The sequence below is a fragment of the Conger conger genome, chromosome 2, assembly GCF_963514075.1.
Source record: "Conger conger chromosome 2, fConCon1.1, whole genome shotgun sequence".
NCBI classification, from domain to species: domain Eukaryota; kingdom Metazoa; phylum Chordata; class Actinopteri; order Anguilliformes; family Congridae; genus Conger; species Conger conger.
Genome location: NC_083761.1, coordinates 51,078,244 through 51,098,704, shown reverse-complemented (window position 1 = coordinate 51,098,704; position 20,461 = coordinate 51,078,244). Strand labels below are relative to the sequence as shown.

Genomic DNA, 20,461 nt, shown 5'->3' with positions numbered 1-20,461 from the left:
AGAGAGCGGGAGTAGACCAGACTTCCCAAGTCTCCCGGAACTTCCAGGAGTCTCCGGGAAATAAGTACTCTCTCTCAGATTCGCAGAAAGGAGTGAGAATCTCCTGGATTTGAGTTGCACCGTTTAGCTATTTATTCCCTCCCTGAATTGAAATACAAGTTGCCTACTGTAGGCTACAAATTCTACTGCACTCCGTCAATTACGTGCAGCTAATCTTTTTTTAACGGCCGCTAAAAATACTTTTGTTCAAAGGTACCACCGCAGTGGTAAAGAATATACCACCATAGCCTTTTGTGTTTGTTTGTGTATTGATTCATTTTACAATGGACTGGTGAACTGAAAAGACAGACACAGACATGGAGGGAATCCCATGGGATAAGGCCCGGCCACCAGACGCTCGCCAACGAGCTCCCCTCCCGGGTCTGGCTCCAGAAGGGGGCCCCGGTTTCCCTTTTCTGGGCGAGGTTGCTTGGTATTTGTGTGGCCGTGTCATGGAGTCTTTGAATCGGTCTTAGTCTGGCCCCTCCCCCGGGACCAATTTGCATTGGGAGACCCTACTGGTCTACTAATGCTAATGCCCCCAACAACATAGCTCCCAGGATCACCGGGACACGCAAACTCCTCCACCACATTAAGGTGGCGATTCCTTGGAGAGGCCTGCCTGATCTTAACCCGAGTGGTGTTATTGGACTTCTGTGCTGGTCATGGATTGTCCATAACGAACACCATGTTCGAGCATAGGGTAGCTCGTAAGTGTACTTGGTACCAGAGCACCTTAGGTCAAAGATTGATGATCGACTTTGCGGTCGTATCATCAGACCTGTGGCCGTATGTCTTGGAGACTCAGGTGAAGACAGGAGCAGAGCTGTCAACTGATCACCACCTGGCCGGGGAGGCTGCCGGACAGACCCGGTAAACCCAAACGTGTAGTGAGGGTGAACTGGCGGAGGTCCCCGTCCGCGAGGTCTTCAACTCCCACCTCTGGAGTAACTTCTCGCGCATCCCGGGGGAAGCTGGGGACATGGAGTCCGAGTGGGCCATGTTCAAAGCCTCCATTGCGGGGCGGCAAGCAGGAGCTGTGGCCAGAAGGTCATCGGTGCTTGTCGGGGTGGCAACCCAAGAACCCGCTGGTGGACACCAGCGGTGAGGGAGGCCGTCAAACTGAAGAAGGAGGCCTTTCAGGCTTGACTGGCCTGGGGGCCCCCAGAAGCAGCAGACAGGTACCGGGTGGCCAGAAGGGCTGCGGCTTCGGCAGTCACTGAAGCAAAAACCCAGGTATGGGAGGAGTTCGGGGAGCCTATGGAGAAGGACTTTCGGTTGGCCTCAAGGAAGTTCTGGCAAACTATCTGATGACTCAGAAAGGGAAAGCAGGGCTTGTCTCAGGCTGTTTTCAGCAGGGGAGGAGAACTGCTGACCCGGACTGGGGATGTTGTCGGGCGGTGGAAAGAGAACTTTGAGGAGCTTCTGAACCCGAACAACACATCCTCCGTGGAAGAGGCAGAGCCCGAAGACTCGGGGAAATCTGCACCTATTTCCCTGGTGGTAGTTGCTGAGGTAGTCAAAAAGCTCCTCAGCAGCAAGTCGCCGGGTGTGGATAAGACTCGCCCTGAGATGCTGAAGGCTCTGGATATTGTTGGGCTGTCTTGGCTGACACGCCTCTTCAGTGTCGGAGGTCGGGGACAGTACCTTCAGAGTGGCAGACCGGGATGATGGTCCCCATTTTCAAGAACAGGGACCGGAGGGTGTGCTCCAATTATCAGGGTATCACACTCCTCAGCCTCCCCGGGAAAATTTACTCTAGGGTGCTGGAAAGGAGGCTCCGACTGACGGTCGAACCTCAGATTCAGGAGGAGCAATGTGGCTTCTGTCCTGGTCGTGGAACAGTGGACCAGCTCTTTAGCTTGGCAGGGTTGCTGGCGGGGTCATGGGAGTTGGCCCATCCAGTCCACTTGTGCTTTGTGGACTTGGAGAAGGCTTTCGACTGTGTCCCCCGGGGAACCCTGTGGGGGGTACTGTGGGAGTATGGGGTACCGGGGCCGTTCTTACAAGCCATCCGGTCCCTGTATAACCAAAATGAGAGCTGTATCCGCATCCTCGGCACAAAGTCAAGCATGTTTCCAGTGGGTGTGGGACTCCGCCAAGGTTGCCCCTTGTCACCGGTCCTGTTAGTGATATTCATGGACAGGATGTCAAGGCACAGCTGAGGTGAGGAGAGTGTCCAGTTTGGTGACCTCAGAATTGCGTCTCTGCTTTTCGCGGACGTCGTGGTTCTGCTGGCTTCATCGGACCATGACCTTCAGCACGCACTGGAGCGGTTTGCAGCCGAGTGTGAAGCGGCCGGGATGAGAGTCAGCACCTCCAAATCTGAAGACATGATTCTCTGCCAGAAAACGGTGGATTGCTCCCTCCGGGTTGGGAACAAACCATTGCCCCAAGTGAAGGAGTTCAAGTATCTCGGGGTCTTGTTCACGAGTGAGGGTAGAAGGGAGCGTGAGATCAACAGGCGGTTCAGTACAGTGTCAGCAGTAATGCGGGCGTTGCACCGGACTGTCATGGTGAAGATGGTCTCGATTTACCGGTCGATCTATGTCCCAACCCTCACCTATGGTCACAAGCTTTGGGTAGTGACCGAAAGAACAATATCACAGATACAAGCGGCCAAAATGAGCTTCCTCCGTAGGGTGGCTGGGCTCAGCCTTAGAGATAGGGTGAGGCGCTCGGACATCTGGAGGGAGCTCAGAGTAGAGCCGCTGCTCCTTTGCGACGAAAGGAGCCAATTGAGGTGGTTTGGGCATCTGATCAGGGTGCCTCCCTTTGGAGGTCCCCAAGGTAGACCCAGAACCTGCTGGAGAGATTATATATCTCTCCTGGCCTGGGAACGCCTCGGGATCCCTCATGAGGAGCTGGAATGCATTGCTGGGGAGAGGGACGCCTGGAATACCCGGCTTTGCCTACTGCCACTGCGACCCGACTCTGGATAAGCGGGTGAAAATGGATGGATGGAACAAAAAAATCTGCTACCGCCCAGCATATCTCCAGAGGCAGAAGTGCCGAATGAAACACGAAACCACTCTATATGTGTTCTATTGGAGTCTCCAAATGTTCTTTTTGGAAACCTGACTAGACCTAGTTTAGAAAAAACAATGCAGAATGCTATTTTTGGTGATAGCCATGAGCATCTGTATCACAAATACAAAAAAAGTATTTTTGGTGAGAAATGGGACATGGTCTGCCTTTATATAGCACCTTTATCCAAAGCGCTGTACAATTGATGCGTTTTTTTTCCCATTCACCCATTCACACACATAAACGGCGATTGGCTGCCATGCAAGGCACCAACCAGCTCATCAGGAGCAATTGGGGGTTAGGCTTCTTGCTCAGTGACACTTTGACACACGCAGGGCGGGATCAAATCGGCAACCCTCTGACTGCTAGACGATTGCTCTTACCTCTTGAGCTAATGTTGCCCGTGCCAAGAGTAGTAACCATTTTATTTTGGGTATGTCAATTTCAAGCTTGTATTAAGAAAAGGGGTGATACTTAAGGGGTTAATGATGTTTTTTGGTAAGCCTATTGTTTGGCCTATATCTCTGACTGTTCACAGAGCACTTTATTAGGAACACTTTACTTTATTACACCTAACCTTTATATACACATCAACCATCAGAATGGGGAAAATGTGGTCTAAGTGACTTTGGCCGTGGAATGATTGTACCAAATAAACCACTGTAGTCGTTAGAAGTAAACTTTGTTCTTACTGCCAGTGTTTCTCATTCAAATGTTCTGAATAATTTCAAAAGGATTATTACCTGTCTTGGAGAATGCTTGCCAAGATCACAATGTGCTGGATCCATTACAATGGTACTGTTGTTCTAATAGCCCAGCACTACTTGTCATTATTTAACAAAGACATGTATTTTGAATGTTATTTTTCATACATGACATTTTAATTGAATTAGTAGATGCCATATATATTTAGAAGGTGGTTATGTGAATATTGCAGTTAACAAGCAGAAAATACACTGCGTGACTAAATGGGTAGAACAAAGTTTTCTATAAATTTTTAGGGCATAATGAGTTCGATTTGTTGAATTAGTTCAGGTTCATAATATTTCCCAGGAGTTAGTTTGATGGGACTAGTAATCTCTAGGGGGCCTTTCAAACCTTAACTCAGCTGGCTATCATCAATCATGTGAAAATGTATTGGACTATAGCTAATTAGATATGCTCTCAGACAGCCATGGAGATGTGCCACACATTTTCCATGTATGTTTGTTTGTTTGTAATTTTACCTGTAAATTATCCCAGACTATGACTGTTTTATGACTAATGTTGAAGTTTATGTCGTAATCTATTCAGCTGTATGAAAACTACATATTTTCCGAGACTATACCAAAGCGAATGTCATCTTAACCTGAATCTTGTTGCTAAATGCATTGCTATTTCAGTACTGAACTAATGTAAAACATGGTAAGCTTCTTGTACGAGGCTTCCTACCCTTTCCAACAAGCAGTTAAGGGGTCAGCCCCAGCTTACCTCCAAGAGATCATCAAACCCTTCATGCCTGCCAGACCTCTTTCGTTCAACCACACAAGGATGCCTGTCGCCTGCACCTCTCCGCAGAGACTCTGAATACCTTCAAGCACAAACTGAAGACACATCTCTTCAAGTTGCACCTCTCCCCACCCCTCCCTACCTCCCTGTATTCTCTAATTGATTTGTAGCTGTTATATGTCAGTTCTCACAATAGTTTGTGTCATTATTACTAGACTTATCATATAGAATGATATTATTGCTATGTATGCTGTTTATTGCAGTTCTTACGTAAGCGTGCCTGGGTCGAAGTTTGGTAGTACAGCAGACATCATGGTGCTTTCCGTTTGCGTATATTCCGATATTATACTTTTGTAAATAGTTTTATGTTTGTTTGCCTCCTAAAATCTAAACCCACATCCATGTCATATGAGGTGGTAACAGACAATTACAGGATTTGGACTTGTATAGATAAGCTGTAATTGCCCTGGCTAATGGGGCTCTGGTTAACCAATTTTTTAAATAAAGTTACACTTTAAATGTGACTCAGGTTGGTTTGAAGAGCATCTTTGCAAAGCATCTTTTTTGGAGAGCTTTTTGGACACGTTGGGCATACTCAATGTGTGAATAAAACACACATGAACGGGTAATTTTCTTTACATTTTGTATTTAAAAAAATGCTTTTCTGATCATTCATGTGTCTGAACAAAAAACAGATATGCAAATGTTTTGTATTTGGGGAAACTTGAGGACATCTGGGTGCAGCTTCAACTCATGTGGAATTTGAATGCCTGTTGATAGCTTTACATTTAAGTTTAGGTTGTGCACAAGTATAAAGTAGTAGAAATTTAGATATTCAGTATATAACTATAAAAACATAAGCCAATTTTAAATTGTTTTGTATTTTAATGTATCTTTTGTGTACACTGTACATGCTCTGACAAATTTGAATGGTACAAGCCTCCAACCATATGTGTGCAGTAAATTGTTTTTGAGATATAGAAACTTACAAAATAGATTGAAATTGCTCTCTAGGGGGGCAAAGTGGAAAGGGTTAATGCTGTGTAGTATTTTTAAATCAATCAATGATGATATCTACTTTTTTAATCTCAACTTTGATGGTCAATTTTAGTACTCCCTTGAGTCCAACCTGCACAAATTCAAACAGCTCCCCCAAGTTCAATGTGTTTATGTAAACACATTTTCTCTCTCTTTTTTATCCTCCAGTATGTGGCATTTGGCTCCCTCCTGTTTATCCTCATCTCCATCTCCACCTTCTGCCTGGAGACTCATGAGGCCTTCAACACCATCTACAACAAGACAGAGAATATGACAGTGGGCAATTCTACAAAGACTGAGTTTGTCTTTGAGGTGGTCACTGACAGCTGGCTGACCTATGTGGAGGGAGTATGTGTCATCTGGTTCACAATCGAGGTCCTGCTCCGCGTCATTTTCTGCCCGGACAAGGCTGAGTTCTTCAAGAGCACCCTCAACATTATCGACTTTGTGGCCATTCTGCCTTTCTACCTGGAGGTGGGGCTGAGCGGCCTGTCCTCCAAGGCGGCCAAGGATGTGCTGGGCTTCCTGCGAGTGGTGCGCTTTGTTCGAATCCTGAGAATCTTTAAGCTGACCCGACATTTTGTGGGTCTGCGGGTCTTGGGCCACACACTAAGGGCCAGTACCAATGAGTTCCTCCTCCTCATTATTTTCTTGGCCTTAGGGGTCCTGATCTTTGCTACGATGATCTACTATGCTGAGAGGATCGGTGCTGACCCAGACGACCCCACTGCCAGCCGCCACACAGACTTCAAGAACATTCCCATTGGGTTCTGGTGGGCAGTGGTGACAATGACCACACTTGGCTATGGGGACATGTATCCAGTCACATGGTCAGGGATGTTGGTGGGAGCATTGTGCGCTTTAGCTGGTGTGTTGACCATTGCTATGCCTGTCCCTGTCATTGTCAACAACTTCGGGATGTACTACTCCCTGGCTATGGCCAAACAGAAGCTGCCCAAAAAGAAGAACAAGCATATCCCGAGGGCACCCCAGCCTGGATCGCCCAACTACTGCAAACCTGATGCCCTTGCAATGGCCACTGCCTCACCCCAGAGAATCCTGGGAAATGTTCTGGGTGGGCTTGTTGGGTCAGGAGGTGTAGGAGGAGACTGCCCCCTGGCACAAGAGGAAGTTATTGAAATCAACAGAGGTGAGTGTTTGTGCTGTGAGTGTTGAATGGAAGCTTGATGATTAGGTTGAAGGTTAGAACCTATAGTAGATTTGCAACATGACTCATGTGACCGATCCATATGCTTTACTATTTAGCCACATTTTTCTGCCAATTTTGGAATGTCCAGTCAATTTCTCTTATCAGCACTCAGCACTCCTTGCTGCAATGTCTGTTATTGATTTAGGAAGACATAGGCAAGCAGCAGTGTAGCATAATGCTTAGGGAGTTGGCTTGCAACTTCAAGGTTGTATGTTTGATTTTCAACTCAAGTTGAGCAAGTTACTTAACCCGAATTGCTTTAATAAATATCCAGCTGTGTGAATAGATTGTGTGTAAAAAGAGTTTACGTTGCTTGGGACAGACTGCTTGTTGCCTAAAATATAAATGTAAAATGCATGTGCTCTCCTCCAGAGCTTGTCAGCCACCACTTATCACACTGCAGTTCACAAGTCGGGCTTGCACAGACCTCAGGTGTCACTGGTGAGCAATGAGAGGCAACAATGCTAGAGCCTGTCGCATGTTGTCGTGCATGGCCTGGAATCAGTACAGGGCTGTGAGGTCCATCCATGAACAAGAACAGGAAGAGCCACCCCTCAGCCCTGATCCATATTCTTTTTTTTTTTTAAAGATTTTTCCATTTTTTCTCCCAATTTGGTAGCCAATTGTACCCCGTCTGATTCAATTAGAGCTAGTATTAGACCATACTAGATAGTATTAGACACCGCCTATACCCCGTCCCTCGGCGGCCCGAAGGAGAATAACGCGCCTTCTTCAAGCCGTCTCGTCTCATGCCCGTTGCCGTGATTCCAAGGCGCCCGAGGTGCCCAAGGTGCGGCGATCTACTAACCCTGCCAAGTCCCTCCCTCTGGAGCAGCGAGCCAATTATGCTGCTCCACGTGAGCCGGCCAAACTTGGCTTTTGGCAGGACCGAGAATCAAGCCCCGGCCCCCGGTGTGCAACTGCAGCAAACTGCAACCACAAGTCTGTTGCGTCACCACGGCTCCCTTTGATCCGTATTCTTGAGACTAAAGATTTAGTCAGCATAAATAAGATTTCATTAAAATAATACAAAATGGGTTTGTGTATTCATACAAACCATATAAAGTACAATAACATAGCTTGTACTGTCTTCACAGAAAAAATGCTGTAAGAGCATCTTGCTCAAAGAATTTTACAAATTCCCATGGAATTAATATTGCGAAAAAAACAAATACCACTATGCAAGTAACTAATATAGATCTTATATATAATATACTGATCTTTTCACAGCTATACCTGGGGATACCCAGCTTTATGAATATGACATTTAAAGACCAAAATAAAATAAACTCAACTCAAGAAACATTACTCTTCTTATATAATAAATAGGCGGCACGGATGGTGCAGTGGGTAGCACTGCCGCCTCACAGCAAGGAGGTCCTGGGTTCGAATCCCCGTCGGCCGGGGCCTCTCTGTGCGGAGTTTGCATGTTCTCCCCGTGTCTGCGTGGGTTTCCTCCAGGTTCTCCGGTTTCCTCCCACAGTCCAAAGACATGCATGTTAGGCTGATTGGAGAGTCTAAATTGCCCGTAGGTATGAGTGTGTGAGTGAATGGTGTGTGTGCCCTGTGATGGACTGGCGACTCGTCCAGGGTGTATTCCTGCCTTTCGCCCAATGTATGCTGGGATAGGCTCCAGCCCCCCTGCGACCCTGTTCAGGATAAGCGGGTTCAGATAATGGATGGATGGATGGATATAATAAATAATGTTAATGCATATTATCATAGCAGAGGGAAAAGGCCAAAAAATATTTCCAGGAAAAATTTGACAAAATACATTATGGATGTGTTTTGGGTAGACTACGCTTTCTAAAAAATATTTCTGAAAGTCTAATGCTGAAAGTTTGATGTCCATGTAATGTAGGAGGCTTGGCTGAACATAAAAATAGCTATTTGGAAAATATTTGTATTTTCATCTAGATTTTTTTATTTTTATGAGGAAATATCAGTGGTATGGATGTGACGCCATTGTGTTATGGATGTGACATCCCAATCCAATTATGTTATAAACCATTTGTTATAATCTGAAATGGTTTTGAATGTTTTCAAGATGGCTGCCAAATAGCATTGATTTCAATGGTAACGAGACAAATACATTTCCTATGTTTCCATTTTTGGTTGTTAGCCTACATTTTATCACATTTCATTGTGGTCACATTGACTGTTTGGGACATTATGAAGTAATCACAAAGGCGCTACGTAGTAGGTAAACAAAGACCTCTACAGTTGACAACTGATAAACTCTCATCATAATGAAGTCCCCAAACACCCGTCTGATAGATCAGAAACACTCCTCAGGAGGCAGGCATGAATGGGTCAGTGACTATGGTGCACAGATGACAAACAGAACTACAGAGGCTATACTGCAAAATCCAAACCTCTTGTTAGCCACAGAAACAGGATGGCAAGGTCACAATTTGTACATAAAAGGGCATGCAGAGTTCTATAAAAAGGTCTTGTGGACAGATGAGACCAAGACTTGTATCAGAGAGATGTCAAGGGTAAACTGTGTAGACTAAAAGGAACTGCCCAAAAACCAAAACACCCCCCACCCCTCATCTCTGAAACATTGTGGTGGGAGTATTATGGTTTAGGCATAATGAATTCAGCAGAATGAATTCTGAAGCCTCTTATCTGCTAAAATTCAGCTAAATGCCTCCAAACTTCACTGGACGAGTCACTCACCCGATCTGAATCCAATTGTACATGGGGGCGACATAGCTCAGGAGGTCGGTAAGTGGATGAAACATACTATCCTGGCAAAGAACGATATTGAGTGTTAGATGTTAGATTTTCACTTGATTTGTTGATTTGTTCAGTGTACAGAGGAAACTTTATGCGGTTTCCTAAACAGAAATAAGTAGCTTAAAGAACAACACATTATTTCAGTCCAAATGTCACCTTCACTATTGCAGGACACTATTACAGTACAATGTGCCGACGCATTGACAAAATGTAGGCAAGATCAAATTAAACTCGGTCAAAAAATTAAATGGTCTAAAGTGTCGCCATATTCTACCCAAAAGGACTCAAACAATGGGATGTGCCTTTGCAATAAAAATATGTTCTTTAATATCTTCTTATTTTATAAAGCTTACTCAACTATATGGAATTAAAACACCTGTTTTACAGAAACATTTCCAGAAAACTTAACTCTCTTAAATTCAGTTCATTCATTTTGTCTTATTTACCTCTAAAAAAACACTGGGGACAGATTTAAGTGAAAAAACTAGTTCAGTGAGCTCTTTCAAAAAGCCATTAAATGTAGCTGACTCAAAATACCTATTTTTGTGTCAATGCACCCGGCACTGTAATTGCAATAACATGCAATTTCATTAATACAATGGCCAATAATTTAAATTGGGAAATAAGTAAGTTTATTTTCCCCATGCTCAGGTTGACATTACTGTGGAATTGCCCATCTATAACACTGTCCCAAAAGAAAATCCAAAACGAAAGGAAGAAAGAGGATAGCTAAATATAGTCTGGGGCACCATGGTTCAATCTCAAGAGGTGAGTCTTCAGGCTGCATTGGAAGAATTGCAGGGTTTCTGCTGTACTGACTGCAGTTGGAAGCTCATTCCACCACCAGGGGGCCACCTTTTTTGCAAAATGATAAGCACATTCTCTGTTTCCACTCAGATCTAAATGACACTTTTTGCAAAACATTATACACAATTCTCTACTTTCTCATGAATATAAGTTATTGTATTCACATGGAAAGCACTACTACTGAAAATGCTAAACACAAATTACCAGTTGGCCACATTACCTCCTCACTAGTTTAGCCACTAGTCACATACATTTTCATTTAGCAGGCACAACTCACACATTAAGAAAAGAGCCACATATATGTATACTCTCCTCTATTCATGAACAATCGATGCCAATGGTGCAGTGAGAAGTAAAGATATTCATAATACTGTTTTTCATTGAGTGTCCAAATGGTCCTCAGTAAGATTTATTCATATGATACATGTGTGTGTGATTTTTACACAAAAATATAAAGAAAACGTGTGTAAACAATTGAAAACAAACTGTAAAACATGAATCTATAGCACTTGGAAAGAGCATTTGCGTCTATCCCAGCTCACAAGAACTACACTTTGTTCTGAAATAATCATTAAAAAATGTCAAGAATCTTATTATTTTTGCATTACTGTGTGAGTCCGTATCTACGGAGCCCCCCGAGACAAATATAAAACAATATCTTTTTGAAACGTAGAAAACTGTACTCCTGGTTTTGCACTTCATGCTTTCGGCCTGCCAAAAGCTTTGGTAACATGGTTTAGCTAAATGTAGCCATCGTCAGCAAAGAAACCTTCAAAAAAAAATGGCATATTACAGTTTTTTTTACAATTGCTAACAAGCACTTTTTAAGAGTTGACTTTTTCAAAACTCTTCATACAACTCTCAGCACCAACATGCAGCTTGGCGCAACAGTTTAAAATGCACCAAAAGCACCAAAACACTGCAAATATTTATCTAAATACATAAATTCTCCAAAACACCAGCAATAGTTTTCTTCCAACAAGAATACATTGTCAATCAAAGTACAATGAGCTAAAAAAAACACTTAACAACAGGTGGCATTACAGTAGATGCACTGTTTTTGTCAATCTTTGAAGTAGTATATAATTTTGTGCTCTCTAGTTTTTTATTTCTTTTTCATAATTAGTTAAAGTATTACTTTGTTGTTTGAGTCATAGTGTAGCAATGTTTTCTGTTTGTTTTTTGTTTTTTGTTTTGTTTTTTTTACAAATGTTCCATTATATGGCATCTGCAAGAGAATCTACTGTATGGAATGTACCACAGTATATGCAACTGGGACAAGTAATAGAAATGCTACAGTAGAAGGTTTTATTGGCAAATATGGATGAAGTTTACAGTGGAAATACTGGAAGTCACAAGGACAGTAATGCTGGTTTTCATAATGCTACACGATGTGTCCTCTCTTACTATACTTTGGGGAAAGAACCAGTGCATGCCTGATCCATCCTTGGCAATCATCTGCTGATATGCCCAGGCATCCGGCATCCATCCTCTATCTATGGCCTTCCAGTATTCATTATCAGACCCCTAAAATTGATTCAGAAAGCCGCAGCTTGTCTGGTATTAAATGTCCCCAGACATTCACATGTCACCCCCCTGCTCAGCGACCTCCACTGGCTGCCTGTTATGGCTCGCATCAAATGTAAAACTTTGGTGCTCGCATACCAGGCAGTTCTTTTTATCAATTAACAAAATGCAAAGTGAGTGAACAGAAGAAAAATGTAAATCAAATCTATATTTGCTGTGACCACCCTTTGCCTTCAAACCAGCATTGGTTCTTCTTGGTACACTTGCACAAAGTCAGGGATTTTGTAGGCATATAGTATATAGTATAGGTGTGTGATTAACCAATTATACCAAACAGGAGCTAATGATCATAAATTTAATATGTAGGTTGAAACACAATCAGTAATTGAAACAGAAACAGCTGTGTAGGAGGGTTAAAACGGAACAGCCAAACTCTGCTTCCAAGGTGAGGTTGCTGAAGATAGTTTAATGTAAGAAATCATACACCATGGCAAGACTGAGCACAGCAACAAGACACACGGTAGTTATACTGCATCAGCAAGGTCTCTCCCAGGCAGAAATTTCAAGGCAGACAGATGTGCTGTCCAAGCTCTGTTGAAGAAGCACAAAGAAACGTTGAGGACCGTAGACGCAGTGGTCGGCCAAGGAAATTCGCAATCGGAAGATGTACAGCAGTGCCATCAGCTCAGAATTGGCAGAAACCAGTGGGACACCCATCTACTATGCGGAGAAGTCGGGTCAGAAGTGGTCTTCATGGAAGAATTGCGGCCAAAAAGCCATACATCTGACTTGGCTGCATTTCTGCAAGTACAGGCAGATACTTATCCATCATGCAATACCATCATGGAGGCATTAAGAACTATCTTCAGCATAAAGAAGAACAAGGAGTCCTGTTGATGGCATGGCCCCCACAGAGCAACATCATCGACTTTGTCTGGGATTACATGAAGAGACAGACGCATTTGAGGCTGCCTAAATCCACAGAATAACTTTGGCTAGTTCTCCAAGATGTTTGTAACAACCTACCTGCCGAGTTCCTTCAAAAACTGTGTGCAAGTATACCTAAAAGAATTGATGCTGTTTTGAAGGCAAAGGGTGGTTATACCAAATTTTGATTTGATTTAGATTTTTCTTCTGTTCATTCACTTCTTCTGTTCATGCATTTTGTCAATTGATAAAAATGAACTATTAACATTTCTATTTTTGAAAGCATTCTTATTTTACAGCATTTTTTTCACACCCGCCTAAATCTTTTGCACAGTACTGTACATCAGATAAATATGTGAGCGCATGCCCTTATCACCAGACCCACTTTTATTTTCACCAGCTGTTAGGGACAGCAATATTCTGAAAGCATACCATAATATGCAAATACATTTAAAAAATGTATACTGACTGACCAGCAAGTACCAGTCTATCACTTAAATCCTGGAAAATGTAATGCAGTTTTACTCAAATAAACTGTACTCACTGTTGTGTGTCTGTTATCAGTACACCTTCTACTTATGGGTCCAGCTACTTTTGGCCACCATTTACACTTTGTACACAAAGACCCTCTAAACACAAAGACTCATCTGTTGGAGGTGGTCTGAATGATGCTATCACATCTTCTGCACTTCTATTTTGTAAAGATCAGTGCCTGTTTTTTAGGGCTCATGGGTGTTATGAATTTGCTGAATTTGATCCCTGGGGTCTGTTAGATCATGTTGGTCGCTTTGCTCCTCTAGTATTATGTCATATGGCTATGAAGGCCACTGGCGTGCTTCTGGCATAAGGGCTTCACCATAGATCACAGCAGCTACAAATGCATATCAGCCTTTTCTGTGAATTCACAGCGTCAATTGCACATAAATGTCAAAGCCCCATGGCGCAGTTTATCCATAGTGGAGCGAGGTGAAGCAACGGTGACCTCAGCATTTACTGAGGGAGAAAGCCATACAGCGACAAGTGTAAGGAATGACGAGGCAGTCATGTTAGCAATAACCCACCAGACTAGTGAGGGTGATGGGGAGGCTGGCTGGCTGTGCCACTCACTCCTTCGGGCCGAAGGATCCAAGACACAGCCATAGTTCCAGGGAGGAAAAATGATGAAGCATAGGGTGGTTTTCACAGACTTGGGCACATTATGCTTGTGTGGCAGCCATATCTGCTGTCACCACAGTACCCCTCACTGACAGTCTCCCTTGACAGACTCCAATTGAACATAACATAATGACGAGAACAGGCCATTCAGCCCAGCAATGCTCAGCAATGCTCGCCTTTTCCTACCACTAATGTGTACCTACCGCTGTTTTAGTTTTCCTAAAAGCAAAATAGTATCTAGCACTGTATTAAACCTGGTCTTGAAAACCCAGAGTGTTTCTGTGCCTCCATTACATGCCCAGGCAAGCTGTTCCACACAGTGACAAAATACAAAAATACTTCTTAATATCTGTGCGGAATTTATCCTTTGCCAATTTCCATTTATGTCTCCTTGTTCTGCTAACCAAACTCACCCTGAAGAATCGCAATGAAGTGATGAGGGACCATAACGGGCATTCCTTGGGAGACAGGGGTGCAGGGCTATAGAACCAGGAATACAAAAGTGCAATATCCCCATGAAGACACAGAAGCCTGACACCAACAATCATTCCACGGTCAAAGTCACTTAGACCACATTTCTTCTCCATTCTGACATTCGGTCTAAAAAACAGCTGAACCTCTTGACCACATCTGCATGCTTTTATGCATTTAGTTGCTGCCACATAATTGGCTGATTAAATATTTGCATTAACACGCTGGTGTACAGGTCTACCTAATAAAGTGGTCACTGAGTGTATAACTCTCAAGTCAACTGACTAATCCAAAAATAGCATTGTTAACTAAAGTAAAACCTACTATCCAGATAGACTAAGTATAGGTAGAACTAATACAGTCGATCTTGTCTACTGATCTATTCACAGCTATACCTATACCAAAAGAAAATCCAAAAAGAAAGGGGATATTATAATCTGTTGCTGTATTTTTTTTAGTTGACACTTTTATCCAAAGCGACTTACAATTGATTTGACTAAGCCCCTGGAGCTATGTGGGGTTCAATGGCCAAAGGTCAGTAGCCCAACGGTAGTGTATATAGCATTCATTTCCGTTCTATAGCCTGTACTTCAGACACGATCTGAAGGATAGCAATATCTTCCGTAGAACCACCTACCTGAACCTCTCTCTCTAATTTAACACTTTGCTTTAGGATATTTCTGTAAATTGTGGAGCAGTAACTCACATCAGATTAGATTTGACAGCTGTGTCAGAAGCTATAAGCACCAGTTAGCCTGCAGCATCTCTCCCCCACACACTCTCAATGCAGGTTTAATGTGCTGCAGTGTCCGGTCAAGCCATTTGTATCAGTACTTCTTTGTCTCTCATCACAAGGTTATTGTTCAGGTGACCCTTTGTCAGCATTTATGCTCTGTGCTTTTTGGTCGTTCTCGCACTGTGTGCTTGGTCATTCCTTATCAACTAAGCCACTTCTCTACTACTCCACTACTCCACTACTCATACACTCCACTATGGAACAACTCAGACTTTTCACACAATAAAAGAATTGTATTTTTCTGTTTGGAAACACGAAGGAATTACACAACTGTAGCACATCATCTAAAACTCATTCTTTTAACACTTGAGGAATTAGTCCAGCGTTATGGCATTGGGAGTGAATCTTTTCTGTAATTCCTACAACTCAAATCTATTGTTACATAAAAAATTCACTTTACACACAATAACCTGCAGCCTCTATTTGTCATGGTTTGCCTTGCTTAGTCTTCCCGGATCTACATAAGCCCAGTCTTTCCTAGACTCGGCGCTTGTTTGTTACTTCTCCATTAATATTTTCTACTGTTTAGTCTTTTATTTTTGTTTGTGCACTATTGTGAGGTGTGGACAGACTAGAATCATTGATGACGATGATGACGATGGATATGGGAGCTGAACATGCAGCAATCCTTCATCATCTTAGGGGAATGAGGATGGTCCGCCTCACCTTCACATTTTATTTTTGGTGCACAAATGTCACACATGCGACAGTTGGGATTCCTCTGGGAATTGAGACCCCATCAGAATCTTCTTTCTGTCTAGGGTTTGAGTTTATTGCAGCTTTGCTGTACGCTTCCTTCCATATGCTGTTCGTCCACCTAGTTTATTTTTTGCATTGTTACGAATGGCTACCTTTGTCAAGTAAGGAGAGGTGGGCTGAGTTTAAGCTGGATGGCTGAAGTACTGAGGCCCGCTTGTAATTAAGATGACTGGCTCAGACTTCCTATAGCTTTGGGCAAGTGGGGGAGACAGTACCCACCCTACCCTATTTGTATGTGAAACTTTCTCTTGCCGGCGGCACGGATGGTGCAGTGGGTAGCACTGCCGCCTCACAGCAAGGAGGTCCTGGGTTCGAATCCCCGTCGGCCGGGGCCTCTCTGTGTGGAGTTTGCATGTTCTACCTGTGTCTGCGTGGGTTTCCTCCGGGTACTCCGGTTTCCTCCCACAGTCCAAAGACATGCACGTTAGGCTGATTGGAGAGTCTAAATTGCCCGTAGGTATGAGTGTGTGAGTGAATGGTGTGTGTGCCCTGCGATAGACTGGCGACCTGTCCAGGGTGTATTCCTGCCTTTCGCCCAATGTATGCTGGGATAGGCTCCAGCACCCCTGCGACCCTGATCAGGATAAGCGGGTTCAGATAATGGATGGATGGATGGATGGACTTTCTCTTGCCGCTGTTGTGTGTCGTTTTGCCGTGGAGTGCTGTTTCCAAGGCTGACAGCCGCTTTATGTCTGTTTCTTTATAGCAAGGTGTGTTTTTTTGCCACTTTATTCAAAACACAGTGTTTTAGCTCTCATCAGAGTTTAGTATCTGTTATTGTACATTATTATATCGCACTAAGGCTATACATCATTGTCGGAGGTAACATCCCTATCAGAGAGAGTGTGCCCTCCTCCGGGACCCGGGGATCTAAGTGGGAGGTCTTCGTGGTGGAATGGTTATTTAGGTTACTTCCACCTAAGTTTCTTGGCCGAGATGCTTCGTTTCCTTCTTAGTGCAGGTCTGTTTTATGTTGGACTCAAGTCCAAATACATGAGTGATGGAGTGATTGCTTCTCGTGGCGGAGAGCCATGCAAACTCCCGATAGCCTGGGGTTCGGTGTCTGATACCCTCATGGCGTCTTGTGTATTTATCTAACTCCCTCATAAGTCTCCTGTACTGTGAGTGGAGCCGAGAAGGGTGCGTGCTTGGTGAATCTGTTATTTCCTGGCTTTTATAATGTCAAGTAGTGTACATGGTTGTTGGAGTTACCCCTCTCAGTGGTGAGCCTTCAAACTCCTGATAGCTGGGGTTCTGTGTCTGAAGACCCCCATCGCTGTTTGTGAACACTGTTCGCCAATGTGTAAATAATCCTGTTTCATCAGTTGAATTACAGGCATAATGTTGTTTTGTATATTCTAGCCTTGGTATAAATGTCCTGCTTCATCATTTGAAGTAGAATGTTAATGTTTTTCGTGACATCCCGTCTCTAATCAGTGGAATTAGAGACGGGATGTCTTATTTGTCTTTCGTTATAACTTTGCTGATCCCAGTCCTAGGTAGGCTATAACACATTTGGGAGCCTGCATAGTGTTCTCCCTTGCACTTCATGTGTGTCTACTTCCTACTCGCCTCGTCTTACGGCCACCAAGGATGTGAGGCTGAGTTTCCTTGCCATTTGTTATTTCCTTGCTCGATTCAGATTAGACTCTACCGTTTTGATTGGTCATTCTATTGGTTGGCTAAGTGACGGGGAGTTATCTATTATTTTCCCCTTCCTCCTCTGGGGTGTATCCCTTGTCTCTAGGGATGCCCCCTAAGAAATATTAGTGGTCATCTCACGTTTTGTGGGTAACTTGTAGAACCCAACTCGGTCGCGTTTGGTCCTCTGACCCCACTCCCTTACACTATTCATAATAGAAGAAATTCTAAAAAACCATTGAAGAATTTTTACGAACTACCAAACCATGAACTAATAATAACTCTCCCAATTTAAATAATGGGAAAAAGACCTACAGTATATTTCACTCCTAATTCTGACTTTTGGACCAATACTAACCTGCAGCTCATCCAATATAAAACATTACACAGAACACATGTTACACAGAAGAAAAAGCACCAAATGGGTTTCACAGACTTGTTCTCAATGTTCCCTAAATATTACTGATGATTATATACACCGATCAGCCACAACATAAAAACCACTGACAGGTGAAGTGAATAACATTGATCATCTCATTACAATGGCACCTGTCAAGGGTGGGATATGTTAGGCAGTCAGTTCTTGAAGTTGATGTGTTCGAAGCAGTAAAAATGGGCAAGCGAAAGGATCTGAACGACAAGGGCCAAATTGTGGGTTTATGACTGGGTCAGAGCATCTCCAAAAAATGGCAGGTCTTGTGGGTGTTCCTGGTATGCAGTGGTTAGTACCAAAAATTAGTAACAAAAGTGATCCAAGGCAGGAATACTGGTGAACTGGCAACAGGGTAATGGGTGCCCAAGGCTAATTCATTCATGTGGGGAGCAAGGGCTAGCCAGTCTGGTCCGAAAAATATTACCAATGAAATATCATTCCTTCTGGGCTGCCAAATTCCACTCGCTCCATCCATATGCTTATTAGGTGATGTATGAACACTCATTGCTCCCAACCACTATTATAGAACCATACTCATAGACATTTCCACTGCCGAGAATACCACCCTAATGAACTGGAAGACAAGGAAAATATATTGCTCTAGGGGACACACTCCTCACAAAACACAATCATTAGAAAAAAACCCAGCTGCCATTAGCAATCACACAGAAAACGTTGAACAAACCTGTTCTCCATTCACCCCCTAAAGCGACATACCAGACGATTAAAGTAATGGACATTACCGATAATGCAGGCATCAGTTAGTTACAGTTGTACACCGAGGACCGGGGTTCAATTCCTGAGTTGAGTTTGGCTGGCTCACATGGAGTGGCATAATTGACTCGCCGCTCCGAGGGCAGAGGGGGGTTAGTGAGATCGCGGCATACAACAGTACCCAGGCACCTCAGAATCACGGTCGCGGGAGGGATGAGGCGGCTTGAGGAAGGCGGGCCATCCTCAGGATCACCTGATCCATCCAGGCTGCCAAGGGACGAGGTGTAAGCGGTGTATCCCTTGCTAACACATGGGCAGTTGGAATAGATAGGGTAGAAAATTGGAAGAATCTCAAACAAATTAAAAAGTTATCACAATTTGTTTGCTTAATTATTTATTTATTTATTTATTTATTTATTTTGTTATACCCTTCCTTCTCGGCTTGTGAACGGCTTTTTTGTAAATTACAATATGAAAAATAATAAAAATGATCAATTAAAGTTGTTGAATACACAGTTAACTCACCTCATCTGGTTACTTGGGTCTCAGCTGGGTGCTAATTTTAAGGTGAAGACAAAAACCAGCAGACCCTGAAGCTCTCCAGGACCAGGGTTGGAGACCAATGAAGTACATGGATGCTCATTATAGCAAAGCCTAAAATACTAAAGACAAAGTTGAAAACGTCAAAATAACATAAGTGCAAAAACAGGAATGTTACCATAAAACCCAAAATGAATCATGAATCATTAGTGAATAAAACTGAATCCTCTCTGCCCCAGACGCCAAGCAGAACGGAGACGCTGCCAATGCTGCCCTGGCCAATGAGGACTGCCCGACGATCGACCAGGTGCTGAGCCCGGAGGAGAAGAGCCCGGCGGGAGGAGGGGGTGGAATGGGGCGGGAGCGGTACCAGCACGACCGTGCCTGCTTCCTGCTCACCACCGGGGAATTCAGGGCCACAGATGGAAACGTGAGGAAAGGTACGAGTCTTCGTAAGGGGCATACACCAGCTCTGGCTCTCGCACGTGCATACACGCACAGATGCACGCACACACACATGGTTATGTACATGCAGGTATTCACAGGGCCTACTGTGCACTGTACATAGGCCAGTGTAGATGGGTATTGGCAACTAGCACTATGGTTTCTGTTACAATAGATGTGTACTTACACTTCATAGATACAGGTATATCGGTGTGTATTTACCCTTGATGCAAACACACAGAAAGCTAAACAGTCTTCAACAGGCATGCATACCGAAGACTCCCTACCACCCTCCCCATTCGGACCATTATGCCAGCTCCCTCTCATGGTCCCACATATCAGTTGCTCTGCCAGCAGATTGAGTTTTCCAACATGTGTTCGACCTTGTATTTTATGGAGAGTTTGAAACTCTGCATTGTTGGTTAGATATGAATTATACATCTGTCCTCATGCTCTGTCAGAGAGCAATGAGACATTGTGGTTCTTAGTTTGGTTTTGCAAAGCGGTTTGAGACAAGCAAAGGCTGAGGGTGAGAGATCTATGGTGAAACATCTCTCATCACCATCATCATGGTCATCACCATCATCATAAAACATTCCAGACATTTATTTACTGCATCCTTTTCATTTCAGTATTATCTCCCTCCTCTCTCAAACATAATACAATTACTTCAGATATTCTCAAGTGAACCTGGAGTTTATTA

General features: G+C 43.6%; 1 protein-coding gene across 3 annotated transcripts in view; it reads left to right on the top strand.

Moving 5' to 3' along the window:
• Positions 1-20,461, top strand: part of LOC133122083 (potassium voltage-gated channel subfamily C member 1-like) — a 63,685-nt gene that overhangs the window by 23,315 nt on the left and 19,909 nt on the right. For 2 of the 3 annotated variants that reach the window (XM_061231775.1, XM_061231773.1), the window contains exons 2-3: positions 5,761-6,742; positions 19,554-19,754. In XM_061231775.1, coding sequence (XP_061087759.1) covers positions 5,761-6,742; positions 19,554-19,754 — 1,183 coding nt within the window. Of the gene's footprint in view, positions 1-5,760; positions 6,743-8,465; positions 8,469-19,553; positions 19,755-20,461 lie in introns of all 3 variants that reach the window. The other variant, XM_061231774.1, reaches the window with a different exon arrangement.